Source organism: Phocoena phocoena, chromosome 5 (genome assembly GCF_963924675.1).
Source record: "Phocoena phocoena chromosome 5, mPhoPho1.1, whole genome shotgun sequence".
NCBI classification, from domain to species: domain Eukaryota; kingdom Metazoa; phylum Chordata; class Mammalia; order Artiodactyla; family Phocoenidae; genus Phocoena; species Phocoena phocoena.
Window position 1 is genome coordinate 90,123,837 of NC_089223.1, and position 19,461 is coordinate 90,143,297.

The window sequence follows — 19,461 nt, forward strand, 5'->3', positions numbered from 1 at the left end:
AATACAATCTAACAAATTGTTTTGAATGAAGTTAAAGACAACTAAGCGCTACTGGAGCCATCTTACGGAAAAAAACGGAACGAACCTTTTGGCCAACCCAATATTTGTTTTTGTCCCTTATAAGAAAGTAGCAGAGTGTGTGTGCTTTTTTTTTCTTTTTAAGTAGGAATATTTGGATTGAGTTTTTCTTTAATTTAGGGTTTGAGGTTTTTATTTTTAGGACATAATACCTAAATCTTTATGACATCTTAGAAACTAGGTTATGGTCTGCCTTTTTTAAGGATTAATTTGCATTCTTTTAAAAGTGCGTTCAGTGGATAACTGATGTAGATTTATTATATGATGATAAGTAAAAAGGTAACTGGCCTAATATCAATGCTTGGTACAAATATTGCCTCAACCATTATTAAGTCTTTCCTGAGTAGCTAATTTAAAATTGTTCAACAGATATTTATTTATTTATTTTTATTATTATTTTTCTTTTGTGGTACGCGGACCTCTCACTGTTGTGGCCTCTCCCGTTGCGGAGTGCAGGCTCAGCGGCCATGGCTCACGGGCCCAGCCGCGCCGCGGCATGTGGGATCTTCCCGGACCGGGGCACAAACCGTGTCCCCTGCATCAGCAGGCGGACTCTCAACCACTGCGCCACCAGGGAATCCCCGTGAGAATTATTGTTTTATTGTTAAAGCCTTTTGAAGTAAAGGTTTCTGATACTTGCAGCTAAAAAGCATCTTATCTGATACACCTTGCATTCTTTCCTAAAGGACTTAGCTCTTTTAACAACAGTTAAGATATTCCTTTAATTTTGTTTAAGCAGTTCTTGTGCGCCTTTTCATTTCTATTTTAATGATGCAACATATTCAGATTTAGCCGTAGATCCTAAAGTCAGACTCGTGTTCACTAGGGAAGCTGTGGGTTGGTGAAGAGTAGTGGGAGATGTTAAAGAATCTGACTATAAATATCTTTTGGCAATACCTGATTAATATGGCTATTATTAAATATTATATAATATGTCTAGGATTCTTTATTATTGAAGAAAAAGTTTATGTTTAAATCATATTATAGTCCTCTGTTATTCATGAGAGGTATTTTGTAGAAACGCATGCAGTACATCACTGACCACAAATTTATGTACTCCTTTATCTAAATCACTTCCTGTTGTAGATACTGTTTAAAATCTGAAAAGGGAAACATATGTTTTGAAAAAATGGAACTGACATTATATATTTCTTTTTGCAGCACTTTTTTGCTTGTGTAATATAGGTCAAAAACATATTGATTGAATTTTCTCCTAAAATCATCTTATCTCTTTGAGGTATAGGATTGGGGTTGGTTGGGGAGGGGAGATGGGAACTAATAAGTTGGGCCTGATGATTAGTTGTAGTTCCTGGGACTTAAAAATATTTTTGTTCCCAACTTTTTAATTAAAATTTTCAACATACAGAAAAATGGAAAGAATGATCTCCTATAGTAATCTCCCATATCAAAAATTTACTTACCCAGTAATTAGCAACAACATGCCATTAGTTTTTCCCTTTATATGGGAATATGCCTACATGTACACGTTTTCTGAATTATTTGAAGGTCAATTGCATCATGACCCTCTACCTTTATTGAGAAATGTAAGTGGTTATGAATGAGATGCAGCAGTCTCTACATTGTCTATGAATATCCTAATAATTCTGTGGCTCTTACTTACTAAAAAGATTTTTATCATTAAGGTCAGGTAATGTAATTCTGTTTCTCAGCCATGGTTTACTTTTTCATCCACTTATCATCTGTCTAAGCTCATTCTGGCTGCTGTAATAAGATACCATAAGCTGGGTGGCTTATCAACAACAAAAATTTATTTCTCACAGTTCTGGAGGCTGGGAAGTCCAAGGCACCAGCAGATTCGGTGTCTGGTGAGGGCCCACTTCCTAGTTGGCTGTCTTTTTGCTGCAGCCTCACTCACCTGGCGGAAGGGGATGCGGGAGCTCTCTGGGTCTCTTTTACAAAGGTGTTAACCTCATTCATGAAGTCTCTGCTCTCATGACCTGTTCACCTCCCAAAGGCTCCATCTTTGTGGAACATAAAATCTGAGTTTGGGTCAGTGAAATACTAACTTAGTAATGATAATCAGAGCATAGATTTTATACTATGTTTAATAGTCTTTCCTTTATTTAAAGAATTTCAAGGTACCCGACGGTTCAGTTTTATTTAGAAGAACCTGTCTCTGATTTGGAGGATCGGGAGTGCGATTGCAATTCTACGTCCAGCTGGGGAAGAATGATGCGTTAGGGTGGGAATGAGACATGGAAAAGGCAGGACAGGATTTGCTGGTGGGCATGACGTTTACGTGCACAGGATTCACTTGTGGTTGTGCTTCCAGAGGAGAATTCTTGAGAATTTCTGGTCAGCCTCTATCACCCTGTATGAAACAGCATGGATAGTGCTGGAAGCCACGGTTGATGGCACATCGAGAGTGCTGGGTTTACAGCAGTGACTTACCAGCACTGTGAGGGGCAGAGGGCCGGTTTCCTCAGGATGCTTTTGTGAAATTGCCAGGAAACCTGTCCAGAAACCAGCCCTAACTCTGTAGCTTGTCTGTATTAGTTAGATGTAGTTAGAATGAGCCATTAGAAAAAAATAGCAAGTTATGAAGCAGGCCATACAATGGTTAGTTTTCATTAGCTAGTGTCAGTAAAATTGAATGTGCCTCCCTCATTACTGGGAGGAAACATGTGGATCTGTGCTCACTGCAGTCAGCCTTCCTCAGTGTCCTTTTCTTAAGCACAAGTACACAAGTTGGATGCTTGAGAAAGCAAACTGAGGATTTTCTATTGAGAATTTAGGCTGCTTCTCACAGGCTAGAATGGCCATGATGGGGCAATAATTATAAAAGATCCTGAGACACATCACCTCAGTGTTGTGATAACAGGCGGCACCAGTGGTCCAGGAACTACTTTCAGAAAGGCCTTTTAATTCTCAACTTAAGTGAGGGACTAAAGAACCCGGGGAGGTACCTGCCACCTGGGTTTGCATTGCGCTTTGCTCTGCATTTCTTTTTTTTAACATCTTTATTGGGGTATAATTGCTTTACAATGGTGTGTTAGTTTCTGCTTTATAACAAAGTGAATCAGCTATACATGTACATATGTCCCCATAGCTCCTCCCTCTTGTGTCTCCCTCCCACCCTCCATATCGCACCCCTCTAGGTGGTCACAAAGCACCTAGCTGATCTCCCTGTGCTATGTGGCTGCTTCCCACTAGCTATCTGTTTTACATTTGGTAGTGTATATATGTCCATGCCACTCTCTCACTTTGTCCCAGCTTACCCTTCCCCCTCCCCGTGTCCTCAAGTCCATTCTCTACATCTGTGTCTTTATTCCTGTCTTGCCCCTAGGTTCTTCAGAACCTTTTTTTTTTTTTTTTAAGATTCCGTATATATGTGTTAGCATACGGTATTTGTTCTTCTCTTTCTGACTTACTTCACTCTGTATGACAAAAACAGTGGTTAGATGCCACGAAATAGGTGGCAATGCCTTAACCGTATGCATGTTGTCAGGCCCGAAGGCCTCTTCCATCCTTGTCAAGGGGAGTGCTAACCTTCTTTCTTTTCACACAACACTGCTCTGCATTTCTGTATTGTTTCACCAACTCCATGTGTATCCCTAAGCTGAATAATTATGAAGACAATGATGGATAATTACGAGGATTGGCGTCAGAAGCTCACACACGGGGAGGAGGCAGTGTTGCCATTGTTCCGGAAAGACTCCCAGAAGAAGAGAAATTGGAGTTTCTGTTCACAGTCTGACCTGAGGCATTCTAAGAGATGACCAGAGGCCACTCAAGCCTCCATTGGGCAAGGTTATGAGTGAGTCCTGATGAATGGGCCTACCTTGGGTGTCTAGCAGAGTTGAACTGTGGGCCAGCCACTGGCAGGCATGTGGGAAGTGGGCTACTGTTCTGCTTCTCAGCACTCCTGTGGCTGATGGTCAGCTCTCTACAGAGGTTAGCTGGACACTTGTGTGGGGCAGCTGGGGAGTCTCAGCAGAGCCCAGGCACCCAGAGGACAGCAGTGCCTTAGCAGGTGGTCCACATCCACCCTGGAGGAGGGACCTGGCTGTGACGCTCACTGGTGCCCCCAGTGGTAGTGTGCTGGCATGGAAGAGCCGAGCACTGGAGAAGAACGGGGATACAAAAGACACCCCACCCCATCCGAGGCTCTGCTGTCCGTGGTTTCATTTACCTATGGTTAACCACAGTCAGAGAATATTAAACAGAAAATTCCAGAAATAAACAATGCCTACGTTTTAAATTACACACTCTTCCGAGTAGCGTGATGAAATCTTGTGCCATCTCACCCAGGATGTGAATCAACCCTTTGTCCGGCATATCCTGCCCATGAGTCACTTAGTAGCTGTCCCGGGTATCAGATCCACTGTTGAGGTTTCACAGTGCTTGTGTTCAAGTCACCCTTGGTTTACTTAATAGCGTCCCCAAAGCATGAGAATACTGATGCTGGCAGTTTGGATGTGCTAAAGAGAAGCTGTAAGGTGCTTCCTTTAAGTGAAGCACCTTAGGTGGAAGGTGAAAGTTCTTGACTTTAATAAGGAGAGGAAAAAAATTGTATGCTGAGGTTGATTAGATTCATGGTAAGAATGAATCTTATCTCTGTGAAATTTTGAAAAAGGAAGAAAATTTGTACTAGTTTTGTTGTCATACCTCACTTGGCAAAAGTTATGGCCACAGTGTGTGTTAAACCCTTAGTTAAGATGGAAAAGACAATACATTTATATAATAAGATACATTGAGAGAGAGACCAATTTTATATAACTTTTATTACAATATATTGTTATAATTGTTCTATTTAATTGTTGATCTCTTACTGTGCCTAATTTATAAATTAAACTTTACCATAGGTATGTATAGGGGAAAAAACATAGTATATGTAGGGTTTGGTACTATTTTCAGTTTGAGGCATCCACTAGGGGTCTTGGAATGTATCCCCCATGGATAAGCAGGGGACTACTGTCAGTTGTGACTGCTGTCAGATGCCACGGTATAGGGAGCTGGTGGATCATTGCTTTGAGCTGTATTTTGTGAATTAACATATTGTTTTATAGAGAACCTAGCCGTAGAAGCCTGGGGAGGAAAAAATATGGATAAGTAAATGACATGAATTTTAGAGTGTATATTTTTGAAAATGGTTTAAGAAATTTAATTATGCTTGTGACAAATATAGTCTGATTTATTTTGATAACTGAAGTGTAGCATACTAAGGAAGAGATTGTAGAAATAATGTGTAAGATTGTAGTTTAGTCATAACTTTGAATTGGAATAATATTAAGACACATATCTTTTGGACATATACCTTTATTCTTATATTGACCAAAACAAATGGCTTCAGAGCCAGATTTCTTGATTTTGAATTCTGGCTCTGCTGCTGGGATGACTTTGGCTTAACCTTTTCGGCTTCAGTTTCCTCCCGTTATTATGATTGTTATTGTTGTTTTCCGTAGAGCAGATAGGTGCAGTGTGCCTAAACATTTCTTACCGTGTCAAGATATAAATAACTTTTATTTTATTTCTAACAGGGACCTCCGAAACAATCTTATTAGTAGTATAGATCCAGGTGCCTTTTGGGGACTGTCATCGCTAAAACGATTGTAAGTGTTTGAATTGCTGACTTTATGAGTTTGAACCGTTATAAGTAGCTGTTAACCTACTTTAAACTTTAACACAATAAAAAAGTGGCTTTTTAATAATTTTTAGAAGTTCATCTAGCCAGGTCCTAGATAGAGAAACAGAGTGTTTAATGTAAGTAGCTTAGAAGGCAGTTTATTTTTTACAGTAATATGATTTGTTTGGTGATAGATGGTTGCATCCCTTTTACGGTAGTGAAATCATGATGGTTGGCTTTGCCAGCTGCCATAATCTGTAGATGATTTTCAGGTTATGAATACGTTTAAGCAGTCTCTTGTAAATGCCCTAAAAGTTGAGGCCCCTTTCTATTAATGATTTAAAATTTTGCCATTTTTCCATATATTTTCTCTATGTATTATCATTTCAAAACCTAAAGACCAGTCTTTATTATTTCTGAAGCTAAACACCCCTGCTCCCCTTACTGTGCTCATGTCACGGTTGCTGTGTGAACATGCTCATATTTGAGAGGTCACCCTGTGCTCAAGCCATGTGGACTGTCCCACCACCCTTTATTCCTTCTAAATGCATTTATGAAGTGCGGGCTACTTACTTACGCTCTGACTTCTCTGGAAGAGCTCACAGACTCTTGGGGGCAAATAGATAATGCAAATACATCCTAAATAATAATGATAGTAATCTGCCAGGGAAAGGAGGGGGACCACCTTAGAGGGGAATGACCTGCCTTGAGAGCGGCCAGCTGTTAGATTTGACCTTGCCCCTGAGGGGTGAATACATATTGAAGAATAACAGAACGAGCATCCTAAGCAGAGCGGACATAGGTGTGAAAGAACGTGTCCTTTGGCCAGAGCTTCAAGTAGAAAGGGGGAAAAAACGTTGGGAGATAAGCTGACCAGGGGGGAACTAGGCTTTTGATGCTCTCCTGCCACGTTGAAGAATTTTGAATCTATTTGTTAGACAGTAGGGACTGGCAGAACTTTTTCATTGTGGAGTTGATGTGATGAGATTTGTGGCGTCAGAGTTGCAGTGGATCAAGCTGGGTTTAGAGTTCAGTAAAAGTAATGTATCAACCAGGTATAGCAATGTAATCGAAGTGGGAAGACAGAGATCAGCATCAATTCAGTTACAAAAAAATTCATTGATTCTATCCTGTGTGCCCAGTAGTGAGCCAGGCTCTAGAGATACAAAGGGAACTCAGGAACTGCTTGGAAGGTTTGCAGTTCAGTGGAATCGTTATATACCAACCAAGAACCTGAATATGGAATTGGAATATACTTCCGGAGAGATGGAGCAGTAGCTGGAGTTCAGCTGCTAAGAGAATTTGAAGCTGTTAGGACTCAGCCATACTGACACAGGCAGGGGGCATGGAACACGGCCATCGGTAGGCTACGTGCATCTCCAGAAACAGGCATTCGGGAGTGGAGGGGTAGCAGCTAACTGAGCTTGATGTATAACAGTGAGTCATTTTCTTGTTTCTTACTGGGGCATACTGACATCATGTTTGGATGGAATGTGAGTCCTCATGTGGGGAACAGGAGTGTAGGTGCTAGATGTACCCTATCAAACTCTGGGGCTGAGGCTAAACCACCTTTGTTTCCACAGTCCCTCCTAGTGATTTTGATGCTGAAGTTAGAGAACTTCTAGAATATTTTCCTTCCAACTTGTTTTTCCAAAAGGAGGAAGGAGTGTGGCATCATATGGCCAGACAAGTCCACTCATTCTCTCCTGTGATCCACACCACTGTGTTCTGTTTTCTGGTAATAGGGAGATTAATACTGATAATATCTCCATGTCAAGGTAGAGATTGGATGAAACTTGACTGTTAATAAAAAGCAGGTTCATCAGGATGTTTCAAGGATACTATAGAATATCTTAGGTTCTCCATCCAGTTCTTTATCCTTCAGTAAATAATTTTTCAAGTACTACTATCCAAAATAAATATAATTCTTGTTCAGTAGCACTTAATTACTATTATTGTCCCAGATGTTGCCTTAGCATTTTTTCATTGCATTACACATTAAGTAGTCTCTTGTGTTCTTGCCTAGGGAGGTAATTGTCATTTATAATGTTCTTCCCACTAGAAAATTCATTCTTAATTCCAAACAGCTAACTTGTAATTGAACTTATGGTATCAGCTTGTAAGCTGAGAGAGTCCTATACGTAAACTCAATGAGATATAAAGATATTCTGCTAGTTGCTTCTAGATTATAGGCAGTTTTTCTTATGAGGCCTTCAATCATTCATTCATTTCAATTGTGCATCTCACTCGGCAGCCACATGTAAAGTACTTTTGTAAGTGTCCCATGCCTTTGCCTTTATTTTATAGATAATTTGGATCAGGAAGATTAAGTGGCTTTCTGAAGAATAAACTACCAGAAGTAGGTAAAACCTAGACCCGTTCAGTTTCTCCTTTGCTTTATCAACAAATTCAAGCTGATTCTCAATTCAAATGAAAACCCATTACCAATACATAAATTCCATTTTAAATAGGTATAGCTGTAATGAAATTGTTTCCCAAAGAGTCAGTGGTAGTTACACCATTTAAAGCTCAGAATTGAGACAGGATAATGAATAGAGCACAGAAATGTTAGTTTAAGCAACACTTCACAAGATGATGCCTAATTTTCTTAAACAGTAAAGCCCAGAAATAGAGGAAAATCAGCTGGAATTTTAAAAAAGTCCCACACGATTAAAAATATTTAGCGTTAATATTCTGAGGAGCTGGAGCACAGCAAATGCAGATAAAGACTTTCATTGCTTAAGATTTTTTTTTTTTAATCAAAAGTTTCCATAAGAAAGGGAAGGCAGTGCTATGAAATTTTTGGAAACCAGGATTACCTAAAGTAGCTTTTGAAATAGCTAGAGGAAAAAGTTAATGAGTAGGTACCGGATTCAAATGCAAAGTCTTTGTAATTTCTCTCGGACTAATACATTTTTTTCCCCATTACTAGGTATACAATTTAGAATCAGTTTTAATTTAGAAATGGGTGGTATAAGTCTCTAAAGAGTAACTCAGAGTGAAATTCAAAGAATATATGCTTTTCTATTACAGAGAATAATATGGGCATTGAAGAAAATATGATAAAAATATTTTTAAAATTTGGTTTAGAAAGTTTGTTTTAGTTCTTTTATTGAAATTCAGAATGATCAATAATTTCAAATCTAACAACCGAGAAAAGTTAAGATTAATTGTTTTAGGGCTTTCATACTAAATCCACTGATGGAAAATGTTGCAAGCCATGCTGTCTCATTTGAAGAAATTGTCAGTTACCTCCCAATTAAAATGTAATCTGATTGAAATGTAAAATTGTATTCACTGTGCTTGGTGTGAAGAAAAATAGTGTAGAAAGATAGAACAAAATACTTACTAAAATTATCACACAGTTAAAAGGAAAAAAGTTTCATGGCTTGAGGAGAAGAAAAAAATGGATAGAAAATAACATTTGATAGGAACTGTAAGAAGTTAGGAGTGACTGGAAAAAATGGGCCGTTAGTTACCTAGATATAGTTATAAAGTAATTTGACTTGGAGCATAAATGACAGATCTGTAAAATAAAAGCTAACTCAGTTGTTTTTTTTCATTACAGTCAAAACTTCTGAGTATTTAAGGAATGAAATTAGAAAGCATTAAGTTTCAGATGTTCTTGAGGAAGTTAAAGTTTCGGCATTTTGGTAATTTGCCCTTTTACCCATTGTCCGTTGGATGTTGCCTGAGATCAGGCTCTGTTCCCTAACTTAACCTAGCATGATTAGCTGTGTAGATCATCACAGACAGTAAGATGGAGTCTCATTTTTACTACTTCGGTTTTATCTTGAGTCATTTGACAGGAGTAAATGCTTGAAATATCAAGGGCACTGTAATTAAACAGTGTTTAGCCTGTATGTGCCAGAAGTAAGTGAAAGCAAGGATTATTTCTTCTCTCAGTGCTGCACCTGAGATAGGTGAATATTTCAGAGATGCTTAAAAGATAGGACTTGTGTGATACCTGGGTGCCATTCTTGAATATTGAATGTATGAAACCTTCATTAACCAAGAGAACTAATTGAAGACACTTTTTCCCTTTCTCTCTAGGGATCTGACAAACAATCGAATAGGGTGTCTGAATGCAGACATATTCCGAGGACTCACCAATCTGGTTAGGCTGTAAGTACCTCTTTCTTTCGTATTATAATACAAGGAAGCATTTGAACCAGTACCCAAATTTTTATGACCACCTATATGTTTAATATTAAAATAACAACTGTAGAGGTTACAGAAGTGGTAGGATATAAGGAGCTGGAAATTTAATCATGGAGATATAATGTCATCAGAACATAACAATGCATTATATCCTCCATCCCAAACACACACACACACACCACACGCACACATGCACACACACACACACACACACACACACACACACACACACACACACGATGTATACCCCAGGGAACATGTCCACATTGAGAGACGTGATCAAAGCTTTGCCACTTTGGGAAAATTTCTTGGAAGAGATGAAACTTGAGCTGATGGTCCAGATCATTAGAAAGGAAAAGAAGTCAAGCAAATGATAAAAGGAGGTAGAAATAAGAGTGAGGCCAGTTTGTCAAGGTGAAGGCCGTTGGACTTATGAGTAAAATGACCATCTGAATCACACCTCTGACCTTGTGATTATAGGTGAGTTGTTTAGCTTTTCTCTTTTTCAAATGAAAAAGTAGATTAATAAAGTAAGTAAGTAAAGTAAGTTTACTTAATTAATAAATAAAGATTAATAATACCTCAAAGTTATTATAAGAATTAATTAGCATTTGAATTATCTATACCTATATCTTATAATTTGTATCTAATATAAGTGCAGAACTTTGTATATGCCATCAAATATATTTTAATTTTATTTTTAAAATGGACTCTGAGAGTAACTAGAATTAAGTTCAGTTATCTATAATAGAGCTTTATACAAGACCATATGAAAAGCAGACTGAAGCTTAGAACTCATTCAACCCTAGGAAGCCACTGAAAGACATTGATGTGGGAAAATGGCATAAAATCATGATTTAGAGAAGAGCAATCTAGAAATAGGGTGCAGGGTGAAATGCAGGATTTAGGGGTAGAAGTTCTAGTATTGAGATCACCTATGCCTGGTTCTTTCTCTTTGTAGCTTTTTAGAATGTTTCTTCTGTTTCGTTCAAGTTAACTTTGAAAAAGCTATAGCGGCTTAAGTAGTGAGATCATTTCATCTGTACAGTAAGGGAGGGGTCTCCAAATCGCCTGCCAGAACAGAATAAAGTTACTCCTGCTTCTTAGTCACCAAATTTGTATTTTTCAGTGTGCCCTTTAATTCTGGAGGAAAGATAGTTGGCCAAGTTTATGTTTTTAAACAAAAGATTGATTTGGTGTACAGCTTTACTCATAGAGAGAAATTAATTAAATCAATTACGGTTTCCCTTTTTGTAACTGGATTACAAACAATTTCATTTCAGTGCTTTCATTATCTCGAGAGTTTTGTTTTTGGGTTTTAAGGAATGTATAAGAATTGGCAAATTGAGGCGTTTATGGAGAAAATTTGTTATACTTTTGGGTAGCTATGAATCCAATAATGAAAAAGGGAGTCTGAAGTTTTTTGACCGTTTTCTTGACTTTAGTTTCAGATGGATATGTAGCTTTGGTCTAGGGATTTTTGACCCATCAGCAAATGTTCTTTAGGCAAAAGAGCTGTGTGGGACAGTGCTTACATTAAGGCAAGTTACTATATGCTTACTATTATTATTATTATTTGCCTCCTGCCTTAAAAGCCAACATTTTTGGAAGTTTTAGAGCTTGGATTGTCTCTTACATTTTTACCAATTCTCTGATACTTGTGAGAATTTACAGGTCATGGAACACAGTGGACATATATCCAGGTTAATCATTAAAACAGAAATAGCACTACCACGTTTCCTACTTTGAGATTGATTGAGATGATTTTGTAGCCCATGTAATAATAGATGATGGTGGCTCTTTTTTTTAAGAAAACAAGTCCACAGTTTTATATATTTACTTTTAATTAAGTTTAAATCCATGAAGGGTATAGTGTCACACGGATTCTCTGTCCAATGGCCTTAGCAAGGAGGTTGCTTTGGAATTTAGAATGAACCATGATGCCACTGTTTCCATAAGCATAAGTTATCTTTTCCCAGATTACTCTGGTTTTGTTAGGTTTTCCACCAGGAGTTACTGTGTTGTTCTTTGTTTTGCGCACATCTCCTGCCTAGATGGAATTGTTTCATCTTGAGCATATACACCTTCAGTTTTCAGGAGAGCCGTTTGCTCCCTCTGGTTCCGTAGATCCTGCTTATAGCCAAGAAAAATGGCCTTGGACCACAGCCTTCCAGACATATTTGTCCTGTTAGAAGTCCTGTTCTCAGCAGGCCTCCACAGGGTCCAAGAAGGCTGAAATAGAAAGGGTGATGGTGGCTCTTTTAAATGCAACAATATGGCATATATAGAACTATACCTGACATATCCTTTAAATACTGTTCTAAGAAAAATTGGCAATTGAGGTAGCTTCTTAATATTGAAGAATGCATTGCAGTGATAATTTGGGTTGACATAGTTCTAGAGCTGTGGATCAGGAAACTTTGAATGGGTGTTCTGTGTGGGCTGCTCTCTAAGCCAGGCTGTATGCCGGTTGTGAAGGCTGATAACAATTTGTATTTCAGGCATGGAGAATAGCATTTTCTCAGTCTAACAGGTGGAAAAGAGAATCTGATTAGTTAAGGGACATGTAGTACATTTTTTTTAACATCTTTATTGGAGTATAATTGCTTTACAATGGTGTGTTAGTTTCTGCTTTATAACAAAGTGAATCAGTTATACCTACACATATATCCCCATATCTCTTCCCTCTTGCATGTCCCTCCCTCCCACCCTCCCTATCTCACCCCTCTAGGTGGTCACAAAGCACCGAGCTGATCTCCCTGTGCTATGCGGCTGCTTCCCACTAGCTATCTGTTTTACATTTGGTAGTGTATATATGTCAATGCCACTCTCTTACTTTGTCCCAACTTACCCTTACCCGCCCCCATGTCCTCAAGTCCATTCTCTATGTCTGTGTCTCTATTCCTGTCTTGCCCCTAGGTTCTTCATGACCTCTTTTTTTTTTTTTTTAGATTCCATATGTATGTGTTAGCATACAGTATTTGTTTTTCTCTTTCTCACTTATTTCACTCTGTATGACAGACTCTAGGTCCATCCACCTCATGTAGTACATTTTTTAGGTTAGGAATCAGAGAAGCTCCCTAATTATTATTTCCCACCCCAAAGATTAAGTGTACAAAAGAAATCAGTCTAGAGTGGATCACTGTTCTAGCTGTTTCCTCAGCTACCTCTTCAGCTGAACTTTCTGGGTTACCCTGAAACTTGGGATCTTGGACTGACTTGGCCTTTTAGCCAAAGGAGCTGGAAACCTTGGCAGACACCCTGTTGCATTCTCACCCATACTTCTTATCATATCGAAACATCTTGGCTTTGGCGATTCAGTGTAAAAATTCAAAAATGGCTTTTTAAAAAAAATACGTCAGAGGATTCAGTGGACTGGGGTGTGGTGGATAAAATTGATTAATTCTATGTATTGATCTCTGCCTTTATTGATGGGGAAATTCTGGGAAGTGAAACCATCCTCCCAGAGATTCCCATTGTAACCCTAGGAGTAACTGACAGACAAAGATGGGACCCAATAATGGACTTCAGTGAAGTGTCTGTCCTTCACTTAGGAAGTTAATTTACAGAGAAATTGTCAGGAGATCAAAAAAAGCAAAGATTTCCTTTTTTTTCTTTATGAATTTTGATCAGTTTAAAACCTATTTTCCCCTAAGAAAATTATACCTTTAATATTTTTCTATCAGAAATAATAGGTGAGTGATATTTATAAGAACTTCCTTTTTACAATTAAAAATTATTGGTGCTGTTAAGTAATAAACCATATAGAGAGATATGAAGCAAAAGTTAAATCTCCCCTTCATCACTTCAGACACACCCTTCTGAGATAGCATGTACTAACTGGTGTATATATTCTCAGATTTTTCTATCGTTCCCCCCCCGATACATGTGAAATGTATAGGCTTTCACATAGGGCTTTAAAAATGTGCTCTACTCAACATTTTACTTAAAAAATTTTTTACTGATGTATTCTTAATATCTTTTCAGGAGAATACATATTGATTTAGTTCATGTGAATAGCTATAGAACATATTGATTTAGTTCATGTGAATAGCTATAGAACATTCCAAGTATAGAACAGATCATAATTTAGTCAATTATTCCTCTGTTCATGTAGATACTATCTTAGGAATACTAAGATTCCTTTCTTCCTCCTTTAACAAATCTGCCCTGGTAAACATTCCTGTATATACACAGATGCTGCATCATACACACTTAACTTACAGGAATACAAATATATCTGTGTAGCAAAAAGTAAGTAAAGAAAGATTGACAGAGTAAGAAACAACATGAGTGGGAGTAGGTGGATAATTCACCTACCACCCCATTCAGTAAACTACATTAGGACACAAGAGCGGTGTCTTCGCTGTGAACGTTGTCATTCTCAGTTTCCTTATGCTTCTTTTGGTGTAAGCACCTCAGGGTTGGAATGGGATTTTAATGTTTTAAAGTATGTGTAGGTTTTTATGGCCACCAGCCGAAGCCAATTACTTCATAGGTGTCCAGCCAAACAAATAGCAGTCTGTTCCAACACTGGAGGAAAAATTGGTTTGTGTTGGTACTTACTGAGAGGATGGCATGTCTGTCTCCAATGTGATTGCCTCCTCTGTGATTTCCAAGGAAAAAAAAATTTATAATACCTAATAATTAGAATAAAGTTATGTAGTAATTAGAATCTAATGGTCCCTGTAAGCTGCAGTTATTTTGTTTATACTTAAATCCTATATTTGTAGAATGTATTTTTATTTCCAACTTACTACTATGGACTCTTTCAAAACATCGAAAAAAATATTACAGGTAATTGTATAAGGAACCTCCATGGACCCATCAATTAGTTTCAACACTTAGTAACTCATAGCCAGTCTTGTTTTAGTTACACCTCACATCTCTTGTCTTCCTGCGTACATTTTAAAGTAAATCCCAGAAGTCATATAATTTCACATAGGGTACCTTCATAAAAGTATAGTTGTTCATTTTAATTGTATCTAGGTTACTTTCTTAAAATGTTACAGTGATCTACACTCCATCAGCTGTACCCTTTTCGAAAACCACATTCAGTATTCACTCTGATAGGCCAAAAAAGAAAAGGGCATCGCTTTCATGGTTCTTTTGATTTGCAAGTATTCTTTTTGTTTTTTAAGTTCCTAGGCAATTCTTTTATGAAGATCAAAATGATTTTATCCAGCCTTTTTTCTATCAAAAAAATCCTAAGGCAATAAAAATGAATCCAGTGATGTTCTTACTGAAATCCATTATATCAGTATATTAATTTGTGAGGGATTGGTGTTTGTATAATATTAAGTCTTCCCATCCAGGAATACATTGCTGCAGGTGTCATGGTAACAGCTGACCTCTCCCCCATCAATTCTCTTTCCTCTCCTCACTGGAGAATCCATCTACCCAATTGTCACTTTCTTTCACACTTGAAGGATGAAACTCAGACTCTGGAGGAGAGGCAGGCCTCCTTGCAGGTCTCAGGACTTCTTCCTTGAGAACTCTAGGTCCAAATATTATCATTCTTTTTTTTTTTAATTCTTTTTTAAAATTTATTTTTGGCTGCATTGGGTCTTCGTTGTCGCATGCGGGCTTTCTCTAGTTGCAGCGAGCAGGGGCTACTCGGCGAGCAGGGGCTACTCTTCGTTGTGGTGCGCAGGCTTCTCATTGCAGTGGCTTCTCTTTTACAGAGCCCGGGCTCTAGGTGTGCTGTGGCACGAGGGCTCAGTAGTTGTGGCTCACGGGCTCTAGAGCACAGGCTCAGTAGTTGTGGTGCCCGGGTGTAGTTGCTCTGTGGCATGTGGGATATTCCTGGACCAGGGCTCGAACCCGTGTCCCCTGCACTGGCAGGTGGATTCTTAACCACTGTGCCACAAGGGGAGTCCCAAAATTTTATCATTCTTGTTACTACAATAGGCACAGAAAAGATCTTGTGATGGTTGGACCATGCTGCCATTTTCCCAGAGTCCTTATTAGTGCCTCCTAAAGGTGGGGTCTGAACAGTCAGCCACCACAATTGAGCACCTACTATATACCCCAGTTTGTTACTAGCTGACAGAGGTACCCCAGTAAATAAGACACACAACTCCTTCCTCTCCTGGAGCTTATAGTCAAGCATGGAAGAAATCACAAAAAATGATTTGGTCAAAGCATGATGGGTGTAACAAACTACTCATATTGCAGCATAAGTTGTTCTTCAATTCATACAAAACTCTGCAAGTGTTTAGGTATTAAAGCCATGATACAGGGGGAAACGAGAGAGGTTAAGTAATTTGCCCAAAGCCAACACGGAATTCTATCCCAAGTCTTTCGTCTTAAACCCTGGACTCATTTCACTCTGCCAATGTATTTTACTGGGTTACTGTCAGCTGTTGCTGGCCCTTCAGACCCTCCTTTTCCATGTTTTTTTAAATTTTTGCTTTCTTATGTGATACTGAGTGAACACATGAAGAATAATTCTTGTTTCAATGAGAGTATGACTGAAGATCTAGTTCAGGACGTCAGCTTTGAGGTTCACATGATATTTGACAGAAAAATCCTTATCCAGCAGTAATTTTAAATAATTTTGTTTACTGCCTTATATAAGGGTAAGAACAATTTTCTTCTTCAACTTTGGAGAAAATATTTACTAGATGTTTCTCTTCATGAGATTTAAAACAACTTTCATAAATTCTTTATAACAGTAGTTAATGATAGGACATTTTAGGAAATATAAAATAGATAAAATGGTATATAATTGTTAGCATTTCTTAAAGTGTAATTATTTCCTTTTTTCCAGGAACCTTTCAGGGAATTTGTTTTCATCATTATCTCAAGGAACTTTTGATTATCTTGGCTCTTTACGATCTTTGTAAGTAAGAATTTTTCTCCTGTTTTAGTAAATATATTTTAGTGTTTTAAAATTAAAAAGTTATTATATGGCTTAAGAGACTTCATAGGAAAAGCTTGTGATTTTGCAATAATTAGAATCTCACTTGAGAACTTGCATTCACATTGAAAAACATACCATAAACCTTAATAATGTGTTTCAGGCTGGGACAAACCATTTTCTCCTTAGAATACTACTCTATCTCTCTAATTTGTATTTAAAGTAAATAAATTGGTAATTTTTTCTCTTTGTATTTCCAAATCAGAAAATATTTTGTTCAGCTAATTAAATTCCCAAAGTATAAAATATGCCTCCCTCCCTATGAAGAATTTATAGGGCTTCCCTGGTGGCGAAGTGGTTGAGAGTCTGCCTGCCGATGCAGGGAACACAGGTTCATGCCCCGGTCCGGGAAGATCCCACATGCCGCAGAGCGGCTGGGCCCGTGAGCTATGGCCGATGAGCCTGTGCATCTGGAGCCTGTGCTCCGCAACAGGAGAGGCCACAACAGTGAGAGGCCCGCGTACCGCAAAAAAAAAAAAAGCCACAACAGTGAGAGGCCCACGTACCGCAAAAAAAAAAAAAAAAAAAAAAAAAAAGAATTTATGGTTAAGACTATGTTATGCTTTAGCGATTTAATTTTATCCTGTAACTCCATCCCCCAAACTGAATTCACAACTTATTACTGACATTTCTAGGCATGCTTACATAGAATGCCTGCTTTATGAAGTCAGCGTAAGGTCATATTTACATAATTCTCTGTAGCTTTAGAACTGGCTGATTTTTTTCCCCCCAAAATACAGTTTTATTAAGTGCGAGATTGTATAGGAGTTACTTTTGAAGCTAACTGTATTTTCAGATAAACCTTAATATATTTCAAAGTATAAGTTATAATGATTTCTGTTGAAATTACAGTTAAATATAATGTTTTTTACATTTTTATGGTATATAACAACATATGGGCTTGAGTCTCTTTTTCCAGTGAAAAATGTCTTCCCTGCCAGATGTCTCTGTTTGATGTATGCTGACTTCTTCCCTTTTTTCCCTTCCCTCCTCCTCATCTTTCGTTTTCTAAATTTATCATTTCAATCTCATTTAGCAGTTTTCATTGGGATGTAGCTGATAGGTTAGGCGCTCACGGTGCTTCTCCCCATGGCAGACATATGTATGTACTTCTAGAATCACACGGCATCAAACTCTATCTGGTCTTTTTGGTACTGCTATGGTTCTTATCCAGAAAACTGCTTTTTAGTGCAAACATCTCCTTTTAGTGGGCTCATGTCAGCCATTTCTGTGAAGTTTAGGAAATAAAGGCTGTAAAAATAATCTGGCTTTTGAGACCCTGGATAGCAGCAATGTAGGAAGCATTTTCATCCAAAAATTGGGCAAAATTGCCGGTGTTTATAACTGATCGTGCTGGAAACTGACCAGAAGTTGGTGCTTAGGAATTAGAAGTCAGCCAGTCATCCTAGTCAGATAAACAGGATATAACCATGTGAAACAGTCATATATTGCTGTATGTTGCCAGAACTAACAGAGTTTGCAGGTATTTAAGCCAAGAACATGGCAGTGATGCTGGAAAAATTGGGGAAGGCTTCAAGATCCAGTATTTGTGCCACAGACTTGATGAAAGGGTAACAGTTTGATAGACACAAAGGATGGGGATGTGGTATTCCCGTACCCTGGGCTTCAGGAGTTTGTTACGTAGATGAGGAATAGATTTTGTTCACGTACCAACGTTGATTGAAACTGGAGTCACTGCCCGAATCAGTGGGGAAGGGAGCTGGGGTCAGGCATTTGGCGTCATCTCAAGGGAAAGGAGACCATAACCAGTCTCCTGATGGTACAGTATGTGCCGTAGCATGGTAAGAGTGAGCAGGAATGTGCTTGCCACCCAAAGGGTAAAGCCAACATAAAGCAAAAATGCGATTTAATTCATTCACTGTAACCTCTACATTGCATTTTGTATGCTACAGAGAATTTCAGACTGAGTATCTGCTGTGTGATTGTAACATACTGTGGATGCATCGCTGGGTGAAGGAGAGAAACATCACGGTACGGGACACACGGTGTGTTTATCCTAAGTCTCTTCAGGCCCAGCCAGTCACAGGCGTGAAGCAGGAGTTGTTGACATGCGGTAAGGAAGACAAGCTGAGAAAGGGTTAACTGTATTTTACTTGCTCTCTTGTTTTTCCTGACAAACTGCAGAGTTCTGTTTACACATTGGGACTGATTACAACTGTCAGTCTTCATGGATTTGATAATATTTAGTTTTTGCTGACAATTAAGTCAGCTGGATTAAAAAACATTTTTTCAATTGGTGTTTAAAGTTCTTAGGTTCTGAACAGCTTTCTTTATGAAATCCAGTTTCAATAAATAGTATAGATCTTCAGATTTTCTAACAGCAAATCGGGAATTTGTTGATAGTAATAAAATCTCAGGATACAATCACACTTTTTGTTGGTGGGGCGTGAATTGATACAGCCTTTTTGAAGGATAGTTTGGCAATAGGTATTGGTGTTCTTAAAGAATTGATACAACTTCATATAGTAATTCTGCATGTAGGGGTTAATTCTTAAGAAATCATCAGCCGTGTGTGTAAATCTTCAGACTTTGTGAACATATCCTAAATTCTCAAAACTAGGGCATTGGTTTAATTATGGCACATCAATTCAGTGAAATAGTATGCAGCTATTGAAAATCATGAATTTTAAGAATATCTGAAGGCTTGAGGGAAATAACACATTTACCATGTGCTAAATGAAAAACAAAAAAC

General features: G+C 38.2%; 1 protein-coding gene, 1 non-coding gene and 1 pseudogene across 2 annotated transcripts in view; 1 reads left to right on the forward strand and 2 right to left on the reverse strand.

The window, feature by feature from the left end:
* The window catches only part of ADGRA3 (adhesion G protein-coupled receptor A3), a 115,712-nt gene that overhangs the window by 38,291 nt on the left and 57,960 nt on the right, over positions 1-19,461 (forward strand). Inside the window, exons 3-6 of the mRNA XM_065877605.1 lie at positions 5,580-5,651; positions 9,719-9,790; positions 16,599-16,670; positions 18,662-18,822. Of these exons, the coding sequence (XP_065733677.1) occupies positions 5,580-5,651; positions 9,719-9,790; positions 16,599-16,670; positions 18,662-18,822 (377 nt within the window). The remainder of the gene's footprint in view (positions 1-5,579; positions 5,652-9,718; positions 9,791-16,598; positions 16,671-18,661; positions 18,823-19,461) is intronic.
* Positions 3,485-3,610, reverse strand: LOC136123979 (U6atac minor spliceosomal RNA). Its single transcript, XR_010655933.1, has one exon. It is a non-coding gene; the product is annotated as a U6atac minor spliceosomal RNA (small nuclear RNA).
* LOC136123638 (large ribosomal subunit protein eL33 pseudogene) lies at positions 11,679-12,004 on the reverse strand (annotated as a pseudogene).